The following is a 16,212-nucleotide window of genomic DNA, read 5'->3' on the forward strand; positions in this document are numbered from 1 at the left end:
ACATGCTCCTGCAACATTTAGGAGAAACAAAGGAAGTATTGACAGTTTAAGAGGCTATCTCAGGGACCACACCTGCTGACAGCTCCTCAGGCTGGAACAGAGTCCATGGCTCCAAGCCTTAGTGTAGGGCTGCCAGTTCAGGATTTACAGGTTCTAAACTACAGTACAGACAGAGGCTAAAGAAACTCCACACAGAGGCCTATTCTACAACCTGCCTGAATGCTGGAGTCTAGCCCTGAACTACTGTCATTAACGAACATCAGTCAAAGTGTGAGCGCCGGGCTGTGCGCTGAGAGAGAACCCTGTGGGACCCAATCCTAACAGTTGGTAGTAGACGGGTGAACCTCAAGAGATTTGCTTTGACGAATATTTGTGAGGCTCTGGTTTTGTTTAGGGTGAACTTGATAGACACAAACCAGAAGTGCTATTTTTTATACTCTAGGGTCTCCTGGGATCCCAGAGAATAATAAGTGGAAGTCCAGGGGATGTGAGTAAAAATGAACAGCAGTCTCCCAGTGTCTTCTTCAGACCTCTTTTGACCGACCGATGACGTTCCCTAAAGTCAAATAGAACCCTGAACAGTCACAAAGGCATCTGTGATCAGAGACCACATAATCTGAGTTCTATAGAAAGATCAAGGGAACTGTTCGGTGACTATGTAGCCATGGGCCTTCTTCAGGTTCCCAGACCTGCCATTGGAAGATTACTACTGAGTGCTGTCTATGGCATAGGTCAATAGCAATACAGGGATTTTACTGTAGACTGCAATATTGTGGCATAGAAGTGCAAGCTATTAAATATATATATATATATATATATATATATATATATATATATATATATCATAAATACATTAGGCATCCCATAATACAGAATCTCAGCCTACTCAGCATACTCCCTAAAATGGTAGAGATAAAAACATCTCACCCTCCAAAAGGACACCCTATACAGGAATGAGAATGTGGTGATGTCTAGGAGAGATCTTTTCTAACATTTAAAATTTTTATAGGTATAAAAACACAAAAAAAAACTTTATAAATTTATTATCGCTATGATCATATTGACCCACAATGAATGACATAAAAATGTGTTTTTTAATGTATTTTTCACGTTCCATCCATTCGGAAAAATTCAAAAGCGATGACTTTTGGAGGACAGGGATTAAAACATAAAAATGGACAAAGAAAAGAGGTTAAGGCGAAATTTTGTAAAATGCTCCTAAATATCATTTGAAATGTGTCTGCCTAGCATCTTATAGTATTGTCTTCTCATATGGGGCAGAGGCACAAGGCACAGCTTTTCAACAGCAATTTTTCCAATCCCGATCGCTCAACCCTAATTGTATGTTATGTATAAAGTAGGGTTGAGCCGATCTTAAGATTTGAGGATCGATTTTAAAATCCGATTTCCAGTCATTTTCCAGCCGGTCCCGATCTTGATCTTGAAATTTGCTCGATCACTGATCAAGACCCATCTTTTTCGATCTCAATCGGTCATCCCTAATTGTATCTTATATATACCGTAGGGTTGAGCTGATCTTGAGATTTGAGGATCGATTTTAAAATCTGATTTCCAATCATTTTCCAGCTGATCCTGATCGTGAAATTTGCTTAATCGCCAATTGGGAACCAGTTTTTTCTGATCCCGATCTCCCAACCTTAAATGGCAGCACTATTAAGAGGGACATCAATGTCACAAATCTAAGGCCGCATATGGCAAAAAAAAAACTAAGAAATGCTGCATTAAAAAATGCAGCAAACAAAAAACACTTTTTTTTACATCTCCCATATAAGTCCATAAGGACAAAGCAGCGTTTCCGCAGGTACAATTTACATGCTGTATTTTGCCAAAAAGCACAAGTCGCAGCTTTTCAACAGCAATTTTTTTTTTAAGTTTTTTGCGCAATTTAAGCCTCAATAGAATCTCATTCACTTTCTTGGGATTGTAACTTTTTTTCTGCTGCATTTTTGCTACTCTCTATTTCCTCCACGTGTGGCCTCAGCCTAATAGACTTTTTATGGGGTGACTTGCAGGAGCGTGGAGTTTGATGTAAGCATTTTTAATGTGAAGGGTATAGAGTTCTTGATAAGTGTCTATTGTGTTGGTTTATGTAACAAGTAAAGCCTTTATCTAACCTCATCTGCCAAAGAGCTGGCGCGGGGAGCGCTTATACCAGGGGCAAACAATCACACCATTATCTCCATCCCGGAACGTAAGAGGAATGTAATACTATACAGCCCAGCCACATAGTCATCACATAGTCATCACGGTGGTGGCGGTAGTAATCTACTATTACATGGGGTTTCTTTTATTACACTGATGGCTTCACAGACTTGTGTTTGCTTTGTCTTCCCTTTTATTTGACACTAAATCTGACTTTATAAGAGTTTTAAAACCCGCAATTTATGGCGGCAACAACTTGCACTTTTATTTGTTTCTTTTTTTTTATCTCGCTGCCGTAAAAGTAACGATGATTTATTTCGCCATTATGATCTTTCCCTGATTATACATAAAACAAAAAAACATCAGTCTAATCTCCGGGTTGGTTTAGTTTTTTTATGGAATGCGGCAGATGGAATGACAGATGTCACATCAATATAATTTGGCTCATACTCTCATTTCCATTGTTGAACACAGCAGGAGCCTAACTTTAGGTTAAGACTCTCGTAGGTATACGACATATAGGCGGTAGGTTTCAGCTACCGCTATCTCCTCTCCCCGGTGCCCTTGTAAATGCTGCCTTGCAGTTTTGTAAGAGTAAGAGAATTTGTGTGTTCGTAGCAAAACATGTCTCCCATGTGACGCTGTAATATTTATGTGAAAATAACTAGTTTGTGTAATTGCTTCTCATCTAATATTCCATTAGACCCTTTTTTTCCATTTGTGGTCCATTTTGTGTCTGCGTTGCGATGTCTCTTTTCGCAATATGTGCTGTCTAGTGTTTTTCCTATCGCCATAATGCTTTGAAGCTTTTAGACATACATTTGGGGAGAGGAAGGTGGTGGACGTCCAGTGGTTTTCAGAAAACACTTTATTTTTGATATGTGGTTATGATATGATAGCGTGAGATACCATGGAAAGGGAAGATATATTGTACGTGTCTTGTGCAAGGCTCGAGGGGGTTCATCACAAAAGGATAGATACGAATCATGGAAAACACCATAGAGGCAATTCATGCAGCACTATGGGAGCCTTTGAAAGAAGGGTCGGCTCAGGTTACCTGCATCTATTATTTTTAGGATCCTGCGCCCTATGTTAGCAACCTATACTGGTGGTAAGTAAAGAGGTTCTCCGAGACCTCATATGCTTTGGATACTGTTGACCTAACCAATACATAACTGTACACAGTAGCAATGGTGTGGAGATCTCCGGCTTTGCTCTCATTCATACTTGAAGATGAGCAAGCAGGCTCTAGCTATATACCCTGTATACAGCTTCTAGCAGCCATATCAACTAATCAGTACAAAGCCTAGGTGTCGGACCCCCACCAGTCTAATTTGTGAATAGGCCATCGGTATCCAAAACACATTGGGTCTTGGACATCCCCTTTAGCCTAAAGAAGGAGATAGGGAGCAAATAAGTATCAAATACTCCTATCGCCAATGGCTAATGTACTGGTATTAACCAGCAACAGAAGGAGGTGCCATCTTTGTATATAGATTCCGTTCTCATGATGTTACCCAGTGGCCATGGCATTGGTTGACTATAGTATGCGGAGGACTAGAATAGGATACCCCGTAGGTGTATATGCTTATTTCTTTGAGCTAGGGTATGGGGACACTCGTCCACATTAGGGAGAGCGTGTGCCTACATAGGCAGTACGGAGACTTACAAGTCATTCCTGCTCTGCTAGGGATTATGGGTAAAAAATATGCAAATCTACTCTCCTGGATGGAATTAGGAGAACAGAGTGCACTCTGTACACCACCCTATAGAGGGCAGTATCCTTAACATCGTGAACGACTCAGTTATAAAGTCTTTTAATCATAATGTGGATTTAATTGCTAAATCAGTATTTCTGTCCCAAAAGGAACAGATTCCCAGTTATGGACAGCACTGTTTCGGCCTATTGGGCCATCCTCAGCATAGCGTAGGGATACTGATTGGCAGAGTGAGAGACTATAGACCAGGGTTTGGGGACACTCGTTCATGATGTTAAGGATGCTGCCCTCTATAGGGTGGTTCTCCTAATTCCATCCAGGAGAGTAGATTTGCATATTTTTTACCCATACTTCTTTGAGCTAGTCAGTTTCCGTTCGACCTCATATAGACCAAATGTTTAGTTATGAGGCATTCGGAGCTAGCACTCTCACTCAGGTCCTGGTACCACGAGGCCTCCTCATCCAAATAAATGAAAATCTGTATGATAAATGGCACTTTGTACAATGGGTGAAGTTACTGTTACCAAGGTCAAGGAGCAATGATGACTATGACACAAGCCCTTGATATTTTGATACTGCCCAACTTGAGGATAAAATTAAGGAAAATCTTGCTAAACCCAATAACGATGAAATTGAATAGAAGACATTACTGAAAGGATTCTTACTTTGCGTCATTTTTTCCAAGCCTGCCTAAACCTTTGTACACCTGTACTAATACTGGAATCTAAATATAACAGGTTTACCTGGACACTTCATCTGGTCTGTCCTCTATCTCAAGGTTATTTGTGTTGTATTCCAGTAAGACACAAGCAAAACATAAACCCGTATAGAGGAATGCACCGTTCGCTGTATACTGGCTTTACATATTATATTTACTTACATACAAAATAACCATAACAATGCACAATTTCTGTTCATTCCATCAATAGATCGATAAAATAAACAAAAATTTGACTTAAAACAAATTAACTTTTTGATTTATTTCTTTTTTTACAGAGGCGACTGTTTTAAGCTACGACGGTAGCATGTTCATGAAGGTTCAGCTCCCTGTGGTCATGCACACAGAAGCAGAAGACGTGTCCTTGCGTTTCCGGTCTCAGCGTGCTTACGGTATTTTAATGGCGACTACTTCCAGAGATTCGGCAGACACCTTACGTTTAGAACTGGATGCTGGACGAGTAAAACTAACGGTCAATTTAGGTAACACTAAAACAAAAAAAAAAATCCAAAAAATTAACCTGTCTACTCATTTCAAATAACATTTTACTCTTGCTTGCTCTCACATAATTGACTTTTTTTTTTTTGCTCAATTTCCATTTTTTATTTAAAAAAAAAAAAATCTTTCTGCATTTATTTTGCTTGCACAAAAAACAATTCATAACAGTTAAAAAAGAGAAGACAGAAAACGGCGTCTCATCTGGCCAAAGCAATATCCGAATACAAAAGGTCAAGCCAATTCCGATTCGTAGACGATTGCGCTACTTGTGCTTCTCTTTTTGAACAATCTTCTACACGTTTTCACACTAAAATTCATTTGGCTTATTTTAATTTTATTTTTTTTTTGTTGTGGTTGCATTTTTAAGTTTCCAATCAAAAGTGAACAATAACCCTTCAATGACCAAGGTCTGCGGCCCTTAGCAAAAAGTCTGGAGAACATTCTGCACAATATCTTATACAAAATAACGCATTGATGGCTCATAGCAACAAATTAAAAATTAGCGATATGGATATAATAATTAGTAATTTTTTCGATTTGCAATTTGATAAATTGTTGCAGTTTTTAGATGAAAGGAATGAATAAGAAGGAACAATGTAATGAGAGAGATTGTCTTATTATGGGTAATGCAAGGTTCTTAGGAGTGTCTTATGAACAGCAACATGGCTGAGACATTCATTACGTGATCTTCTCAGATGTTCCTCTGCCTCCCTCTCGTGGCTGACATCTGCTGCTTCTATTGAAAAGAACATAAGGACACATCAATGCCGTCGTATTCTGTAGCAAGATATGGGCTTGTTTTGATCCCAGACTGTTTGCCACCACTTTTCTGATGCGGTTGACGACACATGACAAACTTTGCTACATGGGATTGAAACCTTGGTTTTAAAATAGATGTTCTCCCCAAAGGACCAAACGTAGAATATTCTGAACACAATAAACCTGCTTTTATTCTACATAAAGGAAATAAAATAGATGTTGTTTTTATTAAACCAGTTGGGGTATTCTTTATTTTTATTGCCTTTTTTTTTTTAACTTTATTTTTCGTTTTTAGTTAAAAAGTGACTATTTTTCCTAGTACCAAAAATTACGAATTTCCCAACGCATCTTAAATCTTTGGGGTAGAACATTACTGCACAAGATGAATGATCTTTTTTGGCAAGCTCTATCCCCATTGTGACGGAACGTGATCTATCCAGTTTCTCAGTTGTTCAACGTTCTGGCACATATGGGGACCAAGTTGCTGCCTGTCTAGATCTACATCTTTGACTGCTCTACAGGGTACCGAGGTTTGTCATCATGTAGCACAGTTCAAATTGGCCAATAGAGTTCAGTAGTAACTTGAAATGTACGGTATAACAAAAATTCTGTGTCTAAGAGTCATAGTGGCACAAGAATACACTTACATAGGGGCAACACGGTGGCTCAGTGGTTAGCACTGCAGCCTTGCAGCGCTGGAGTCCTGGATTTGAATCCCACCAGGAACAACATCTGCAAGGAGTTTGTATGTTCTCCCCGTGTTTGCGTGGATTTCCTCCCATACTCCAAAGACATACTGATAGGAAAAAAATGTACATTGTGATCCCTATATGGGGCTCACAATCTACATAAGAAAGAATACACTTACGATGAGTGGCCACATGTGCATGTGTCTGTCCCCGGAAGGGTGGACTGTAATTTTATTGGATGTCTGCAGCTAATACCTTGAAGGATAAATTTTCATTTCTCATCTATTCTTCCCTATCTAGACTGTATCAGGATTAACTGTAATTCCAGTAAGTGCCTATTCAACAATTATTTATTATTTTATTGTCTTATATATAAAATATGAAACATTGTTATAGAATTAAATCAGCTTTTTAATACTGTTTATTTATAATATTATTATGGTTTGATTAAAGAATATAGATTTTAATGCATGGATGATTAGACAATTGTTTCACATTTTTCCTTGAAATTTTACACCGGAAATTTGGACTGTGACTTTATTTTAACATCGTATTATTATAGTACTTTTTTTATTATTAAATGTATTTCTAGAATTAACCTTTTCCAGTATTTAATTTACAAAATTAGATTAGTAATTAAGAAACAGATTACATTTTTGCAGACTAGTAAGGCTAAAAAAAATAATAATTTGCACGCAAAAAAAAAGCAAATTTTTACGAGCAATTATAAAAAATTGACTTACTATAATAAATATTATATAGCAAATATTAATTTTCATATTATCAAGTCGAGGTTTTTTTTTCCCCCTTTATAAAAAAAGAAAATAAAATAGATTTTCCTAAGAGAATAAAATAGATAATGTTACATTTTAAGTATTCTAAATATATTAGAACATTTACACCAACATTTGTAAAATTTGTTTTTTTTTTAGTATGTAAATCACATATCTAATAGAGCTGAGCCAATCTTGAGATTTCAAGATCGTTTTGAAAATCCGATTTTCGATCATTTTCCAGTCGATCCCGATTGTGAAATTTGCTTGATCGCCAATCGGGATCCGATCTTCCCCAATCCCAATCATTCAACCCTAATGCCTAAGTCACAGTTAATATTGTAAATGTCATATAAGTCACATATAATATTATATAAATCATATAATATAAGTCACAGATCTGATGTTAGGGTGCATGCACACTGAGTAACGCCGGGCGTGTATGAGAGCCGTACACGCCGGCGTTACAGCAGACTGCCGAACACTTCCCATTCACTTCAATGGGAGCGCTCGTAACAGCGGCGTTTACGAGCGCTCCCATTGAAGTGAATGGGAAGTGTTCGGCAACCCTGCTGTAACGCCGGCATGTACGGCTCTCATACACGCCCGGCGTTACGTAGTGTGCATGCACCCTAAAACTGATTTTTAGGAGATTTTTATTATTTGTACAACTTTTTCCTTTCCTCTTATAATGACATTTATTCTTAGTGGCTTTTGGTGTCAGAATAATGTTCTTTGAGGTTGTTGTCAGCTCTTATTTCTCTTGAAGCATTGTTCAGACTTGAGTTTAGTCTTCCATTTCCAAACAGCTTGGCTAATTGGTTTAGAAAATTTTATTAAGTGGATAAATGTAACTTGTCACAGTGGTAAGTAAAGTGATGGGAAGGCAGATCTTGGAAAGTGATCAAATAATAGGTGAAGACTTGTTTTCTCTGAAAGTATGTTTAGTGTTCAATAATATCTAAAATTATACGAAAAACATGTGTAACCAGGAATTTTTAAATTATACAATATCTTTATCCACTTATATTGAAATAGAAGTCAATTCAAATTTTCAATTTGGTCAGAAAATATTCACCAAATTGGCCAAGCTCGTAACAAAGTTAATTCTTTATATTTTTGTTATTAAACTTCTAGTCTTGCAACATGAATAATAGTATAGTAATACAGAATCCATGTGTAAATTAATGTGATCATATTTGATCAAATTTTCCCAGAAATTAAAACAAAACAAAACAAATTTTCCTTCAAATTTAATTTTTAAAACTAAACTGTTATTGAAACTTTATAAGCGTATGGCAGGACCTTGCATTTGGCATAATATTACTTTATTATTATCTCCATTTGCACATTTTAATTGTATCTTAAAGGGATTTCCCCATGAACAGAACTATATTTACATATGTAAAAGTTAAATATTTTTGAAAATTTGGATAATTAACATATTGGCTGAATTTAAAAGATCTTCTCTATCTACCTTAGTCGTGACAGTCTGTTGTCTTGATCAGTTGCCAATGGATACAACCATGAATGCAGGACATTTCTATGATCTGGAACTTAACACCCCCCCCCCCCCCCCCAAGGCATGAAATCCTTATTGTAGACAGGTTATCAGGCAGGGAAAATACGTGCACGAGAAGGTAACCCAGACATAATAAGGAAATCCTGACTATAAGTCCAAGATTATATATATTCATGATCATATCCCTGGCAAGTTATCAACACATTAGACTGTCACCACTAAGATGGTTAGAGAATATTTTTAAAATTTCACTTTTTTTTTTTACATTTTCAAAAATTTGGAAACTTTGGAAACTAAATACTTAAGGTCGGGTTCACACAGGGGTTTTTGGAACTGATTTTGACGTGGAATCTGCGTCAGATTCCGGCTCCAAAACCTGCCTCCTTTTCTCGAGGTGGAATCTGTGGCTGAATCAGCTGGACGTCCACGGCACAACACTCCCTCCCGACTAGGCCCATTCATTTGGGCCTGATCCGGAGCTGAATGCCGCAACTGGATTCTGGTGCACTGTATACTCTGCACCGTCATCCGGTTGCGGCTAGCCGTTATTCAGACCAGATTCTAAGGTGGTCTCTGCCTCAAAATTCAGTCCAAATAACCCCCATGTGAACCCGGCCTTAATATAGTTATGTTTATGTGAAAATACCAGTAAAATACAATTAAAATGCAGCAAAATCTGCAACAGAAAAAGTTACATTTCCACAATGGGGGGCCCCAGCCTTAGGGTGATGCCTAAATGCAACATTTTTTGTTGCAGATATTGCTGCACTTTTTTCAGCCAAAGCCAGGAGTGGATTGAGCAGAAGGGAGAAGTAGAAGAACTTCCTTTATATTTCCCATTCCTTTTGTCGACATTCTTGGCTTTGGCTCAAAAAACTGCAGCAAAATCTGCAACAAAAAAAGCCTTAGGCTAAAGCCCCATGTTGCGGAAACGCATCTTTTTTTGTTGCAGATTTTGTTGCATTTTTGGAGCCAAAGCAAAAAATGTCTACAAAAGGAATGGGAAGCATATAGGAAGTTCTTATACTTCTACCCTCCGCTCAATCTACTCTTGGCTTTGGCTCAAAAAACCGCTGCAACAAAAAAAGCTGCGTTTCCACAATGTGGGGCTTTAGCCTTAGCCTTAAGAAGACTTTTTACCACTTCCGTGTATTTACATCCATCAGCAGGTGTTGCTGAACTGATTTCAGTACAGTTGGAATTTTTTTCTCTACCCCCACTCCCCCCACCCAATCATGAGCAATCAGTTGGTGCTATTAATATTAATTAATATTCTTATATTATATTCTTAATATTAATATTCTAATTTGGCTGTCTACTCTAAGGTTGGTAGTCCACACCTGGAGTAGACAGACAGGGACTTCCTACCTGAGAACAGGCACACAAATTTACATATCAGTAAATGCTCAGGACAGAGTATTGGTGGCTAAAGAAAAAAATTAGAACTGCAATGGAACCTCCATTGGAGGCAAAGAGTTGGAGTTGGTGGAGGTGGTGAAAGGTCCTTGGGTCATAAACATTAGTGGATCACAAATCTAGCTATAGACATCTTATTGGCTGTTATTCGGATTGGCTATTCAAGTTATAAGACTCTGGACAAATGGCCTTTTTTTTTTTTTTTTTTTTTCATATGTCATTGGTTGGCTAAAACAGACTTTCACCAGATAGGAAACCATTCAGGGTTAAATCATTCTCTCTGATCAATTGTAGACAAATACTTCATCGTTACGTACTGGACAATGTACCGGAGCAGTCATCATCATCAAGGGCTCTAAGTGGAAAATAATTACAGTACTTTAAGCGCCATGTATAATTCATTAGTATACGGTACATTTAGCCATTGAAAATTCTGATATTAGGCCCATTCAAATTTTTAGTAGCAAAATTTAAGTTATTTGAATACAGATGTATTCATAAATTATAGATTTTATAGCCTTATTATTATTTTTATATAGAATCCTGAAAAATACTGCACCATTAGAAACGGCAAATAAAATTCTATATTTCTAACAGAATGAAAGTAACATCTTCTCTTGTACATTATTGTTAATGAAAAGTGGCAAAATTATGGTTGAAATGGGTCACATTTATTACACTGAATTATTTTTTGATTGCAAATTTTTGTAGCTAAATTGCTCCGTAATACACAGACACGTACATGTATACGGTACAACGGGAAGTTGTTTAGGAACAAGTGGTCTTAAATAGGTTTACATGTTATACTACTTGTATATATTGGATTTTATGGTAAAATTAATGTTTTGATATATTAGGCTAAGTTCACACTGGGGGGCAGATGGGCGGATTTTGGCACCTAGGGCGCTGCGTCACTCTCGTGTCAAAACCCACCTGCCTAGACTGTTGCGGCTTCCCCCTCCAGAGTCAGCTCAAATGAATGGGCCGACTCCGGAGGTTGCTGCCGCTCACGGAAAAAAGTAGCCTCCATAGACCACCATTGTCAGGGGGCGGATTATGACGTGGATTATGCGCCATAATCCTCCCCCTCTCTGTCCATGTGAATGAGCCCTAAAAGTTGGAGCAAAAAAGGAATCGTAACGCAGAACAACAATCCCAGGAACAACAATCAGCAAAGATTGTGCTTTAAATCTATCGTCTTTGCTAGTAAATATAATATGTAATATATTATACACAAAATACTGTATATTTCACACACTCACAAATTTTTGCTCTCGGTCTACCAGAAATCTCTGTATTTGTGACCAGTCCTCTGCTGTTAGACATGTCTACCATACAGAGGTAAAATACTACAAGAAATTATAATTAAACTAAAATATGAAACTATATTACAAAAGATTATCCATTATATTATATTGGAATGTTTGTTAGAGGTGAATCCATAAATAATTTTGTATCAATTCGATTGACCACTAAGATTGAGCCGATCTTGAGATTTCAGGATTGTTTTAAAAATCCGATTTTTGATCATTTTCCAGCCGATCTTGTTTGAAATTTGCTCGATCACCGATCGGGATCCGATCTTTCCTGATCCAGATCGCTCAACCCTAAATGCAATAAGTCATAGGTAGGGTTCACCCGATCTCGAGATTACATGATCATTTTTAAAATCCAATGTTCAATCATTTTCCAGCCGATCCTGATCTTGATTGCGACCGTGAAATTTGCCCGATTGCCGATTGGGATCTGATCTTTCCCAATCCCGATCGCCCAATCCTATTGACCAGAAACCTTTTTTTAAAAAAAAAAATCTGAATCATTCCATTAAAATAAATTGGTCTACACAAAAGTTGTCTTATCAGTCCATTACCTAAAACTTTTAGAAACAGCAGACACATCTAAAAAATCTAAACCAAAAAATAGTGAAAGCGGCCAAAACATTTTATAGGCTGATGACTCACTTTGCGGAAACACAGTGTTATTTTTTGTCGCAGGTTTTGCTGTGGTTTGTTTGAACCAAAGTCAGGGGTGGCATAAATAAAGAATGGGAAATATAAAGAAATCACTTCGGTGTTTCCCTTTAGTTACATTCCTGTCTATGGTACAAAAAAGTAGCAAAATCTGCAGCAAAAAACACTGCGTTTCCGCAGCCTTAGGTTGGTTCTTTACCAGATCTTCAATGTCTTTCATGTCAAACTATTGCGTCATACAGTCAGTCTGAAAGATTGGAGCCCAATGATGGGATTAGTTATCAGGAATCATAAGATAATTTGGATAATTTGTCACCCGACCTCATACAAGTTACTGTAAGGTTCAGTTTTCTTTAGAATGGGTAAGTTCACCTGATTCCTGCATTTAGCTACAGAACATTTTATTGTAATACTGATCAAGGATTCATTTTTAATTCCAATGCAGAAAATAATTTCACAGTCCAAATTTCCTACAACTACGTAATTTAATCCAATGAATATTTTCTATGATTTATTTGGATATTAAGTGTTTTCGTCACAGTGTATATTAATAATGCCATTGAATGACAATCGTATTGCAGAGGTTTGTTTGACATAAATGGGCGATGATATCACAATACAGGACGTTTCTAGAATGAATCCTTTATAATCCACAAGGCGTGAGATGTTGAATAATTTGCATTATGATTCTTCCCACTGGTAGAATACTACTGATACTGTCGAACAATCCTGATGTGTATTTTGTGTCAATGTAACTTACTTTTGTTCTACAGGTTACAATGCTAAAAATACAATCTTCTCATTGTGTCTTTTGTCTGATTAGTAGAAAAGCTCTTAAAAATATCAAATTGAGGATCACAGGTAACACATGTAAGATGACTATGGATACTCAGGGCTAAAGACACATACAATGGCTTTTTCACATGCCAAAGGTGCGAGACATTGTCCCCTCTCTTTATATGAACGTAGACAGAGTTACTGTAAGTAGCGACCAAGGCAGGCCAAGGTGGAGATGTCTCAATTCGACGCGGCTGAGACCCCTGGGTGTCCACCTGGACTACTTTGGGAATCACTGCTTTAGACTTTAGTTACCCAAAATGGCCAATTTTCTACTAATTTGCCCCCTAATTCAGCAGTTTATGTTAATAGTGGGGTGCTTTGTCCTTTCATCAATGTATTGGCTGCAGTGCGGCGGTCCTTTGCCTGATGCGTATGGTTAAGCTTTACACCAGAGACAGAAGCACCTCGGTATCTGCAGCCTCGACACTTTTTTTCCCGCGTTTGATTTACAACGTTCAATCTTTCTGCTCCGTTTAACGTCCCGCGCTCAAGAACATTTAGAAATCAGTAAACAACATCCAATTTACCATAGAAAATAACTCAAAAAGGCGTAAAAAAACAATAAAATAATTGAAAAACAAAGGAACGGTGATATAACGCCCGTGCCTTTGAGTCGATAAGCTGCTTTAGAGGCATTTTGGTATGTAACATGTCAAACACACAAAGTTATTTTTCTTCTCATAGATAAAGTGTCGGCCGCAAATGGGATTGGGAAAAAAAAAAAAAATATATAAATATTGCTCTTCACAGACCTGCACTCAGCTGATAGGAAAAGAAGAAAGCGGCCATAGAATGAAAGATGATACTATATATACATTATAAAGAGACGTATAGACGTGAGGAAGTGGCGCTCTGAGCTCGGGCGCGTGTAATATAAAATCTGGTTTAGGATAATATCAATAAATACCTTTTCTTACCCTTGCGGTGAGCCGGATAGGAAATTTGATTAAATAATAAATACTGACTTTATACTCAGCAGGAGAAGTATACAGTGAAATTGGATATCTTGCCTGGGGGAAAGCTGGGATACAGAAACACGTAGGTCATGAAATGGCACATCATCATTAAATATAGAAAAAAAAGGGGGTTTTAGGAGGAGAAGCGAAATGAAAATATCGTAAGATTCTCTGTCGCCAGCAGTTTCTGTGTTAGACTACAATAAGAACGTGTCCCCTATTTGTACGTGTGATCGTTTATTAATAATTAATATCGCTATCTTCTTCGATGCTAAAAATACAAGGGACTAAGTCTGCAGAATTTCCCTTTTCCCAATGGATTGAATTGGATCGGATCGTGTTGCAATCTTGTTTCTTGACAGCTGTTCTCTTGAGATGAACAGGTTCTTATATGGATGCTATATGGTTATGGTTATTTACTAGACAGATTACTGGGATATATACATTTGATTAAAATGAAAAAAAAAAAAGAGAAAAATATTAAAAAATACAAAAGAAATGTCTGGTTTGGCAAATCCTATACTAAGATGTATGAAGATATAGCGACAAGATACCCTGCTGTTATATTGACCAGTGAAGTCTTATGGAACTTTCTATATAAATCAATGAGATACAATGTTTCTCAGGTGGATAAACCAGATGAAGATTTATTTAGAAATGGGGTGGAGAATATTTTAGGAGAGAGCTAGCCAAGGAGACCTCGGATAGAACAGATAACTCAGACAAATGTCCCCAACGCAGACCAATTTTTTTGGCAACAATCCATCACAATGTCCTCTTACAATCAAAGAAGATTAGCATAACTATATCCCCTGGTTCTGGGGATAATATCACTCCTTAAAGAGTGAGTACCTTCACAGGTGTATGGAGACTTACAAAGCCATTTATCGCTCCACTGGGGATTATGGGAAAAATATGCAAATCTGTGTTTCCAAGATGTAAATAGGAAACCAGTGCCGCTGCTTGCTGCCCTCTAGAGGCCGCCCCCTTAAACAGCATGCAGGACTTTTTCAGCAAGCCTATTGCTATGATGTGAGGTTTAGCCAAACCAGTAAAGCTATTGCCGAGGGAACAGAATCCCAGCTGTGCACAGCCCTGTTTCTATCTGGTTGGATTGGTTTGGCCAAACCTCACATCATAGCAATAGGATGGTGAAAGAGTCATGCATGATGTTTAAGAGGGCAGCAAGCAGAGGCATTGTTTTCCTATTTACATCTTGGGAAACAGATTTGCATATTTTTCCGATAATTATATCTGTGACTTATTGTCTAAAGAACATTGTATGGCCTAAACATTGACTTCTAAAGCCGAACTTATCTACCTATGTTGACTAATTTATCTGATACAATGTTTCTGGACACACAAGGTTCCAGGTCACTAGATCGTAGATAATCATTCTTGTTCACCTAACAAGCCAACGTGTGCAAATGTCAGAATTAGAGGAATTAACATTGTACCTATATACATTGGGATTACAATATATTAGCAACTGATTATTCTGAAATAAATAAGGAGTATTTTTCTTTATCATAAGTATACTAAATGATTGCCAAATTGGAGGCAGGAAGGAATTTTTTCCCCTGAAATGGGGCAATTGGCCAGAGCCTCATAGGGATTTTATGCCTTCCCCTGGATCAACACTGTAGGGATTGTAGGGTTATAGGTTGGACTTGATGGACTGATATCTTCATCCAACCTCATCTACTATGTAACTATATGTGTCAGTATAGACATTTATTTTGCAAAAATCAGCGATGTGGCCCGTTACTTACAATATTGTCCCAATCGTTTGCCTCTTTGTTCTACTGATAGATTGGGGGATAGGTAGGAGGTCACAGTTATCTTGCTATTCATTGATGGTTTACTCTAATAATACACCATCAATGTCCAAAACAATACATTTTAAAGCGAGTGCAGATACAAACCTTCATCTCCATGTTGGGCAGATGCAATGGCATAAAGATACGAGGGAACCTTGTTATAATTTTGCTATCTCTTGACTATTATTCGGAGCATTGACCATGTCAGTGGGATCTAAATAGATTCCTCTTACGTCTGTGTGAAAGTTGTTTCAACCTTAGATACAAGAAGGTTCCAGTAAATAATAAGATGCAAGCTCCAGAGAATAAGAAGAATATTCAGATTTACTTTCTAACCAACCACCAAAGTGCAAACAAACAATGACATCTG

General features: G+C 37.6%; 1 protein-coding gene across 14 annotated transcripts in view; it reads left to right on the forward strand.

The window, feature by feature from the left end:
• The window catches only part of NRXN1 (neurexin 1), a 1,231,735-nt gene that overhangs the window by 587,683 nt on the left and 627,840 nt on the right, over positions 1-16,212 (forward strand). For 13 of the 14 annotated variants that reach the window (XM_075266983.1, XM_075266984.1, XM_075266994.1 and 10 more), the window contains 2 exons: positions 4,878-5,081; positions 6,846-6,872. In XM_075266983.1, the coding sequence (XP_075123084.1) occupies positions 4,878-5,081; positions 6,846-6,872 (231 nt within the window). The remainder of the gene's footprint in view (positions 1-4,877; positions 5,082-6,845; positions 6,873-16,212) is intronic. The other variant, XM_075266988.1, reaches the window with a different exon arrangement.

Source organism: Leptodactylus fuscus, chromosome 3 (genome assembly GCF_031893055.1).
Source record: "Leptodactylus fuscus isolate aLepFus1 chromosome 3, aLepFus1.hap2, whole genome shotgun sequence".
Taxonomy (NCBI): Eukaryota; Metazoa; Chordata; class Amphibia; order Anura; family Leptodactylidae; genus Leptodactylus; species Leptodactylus fuscus.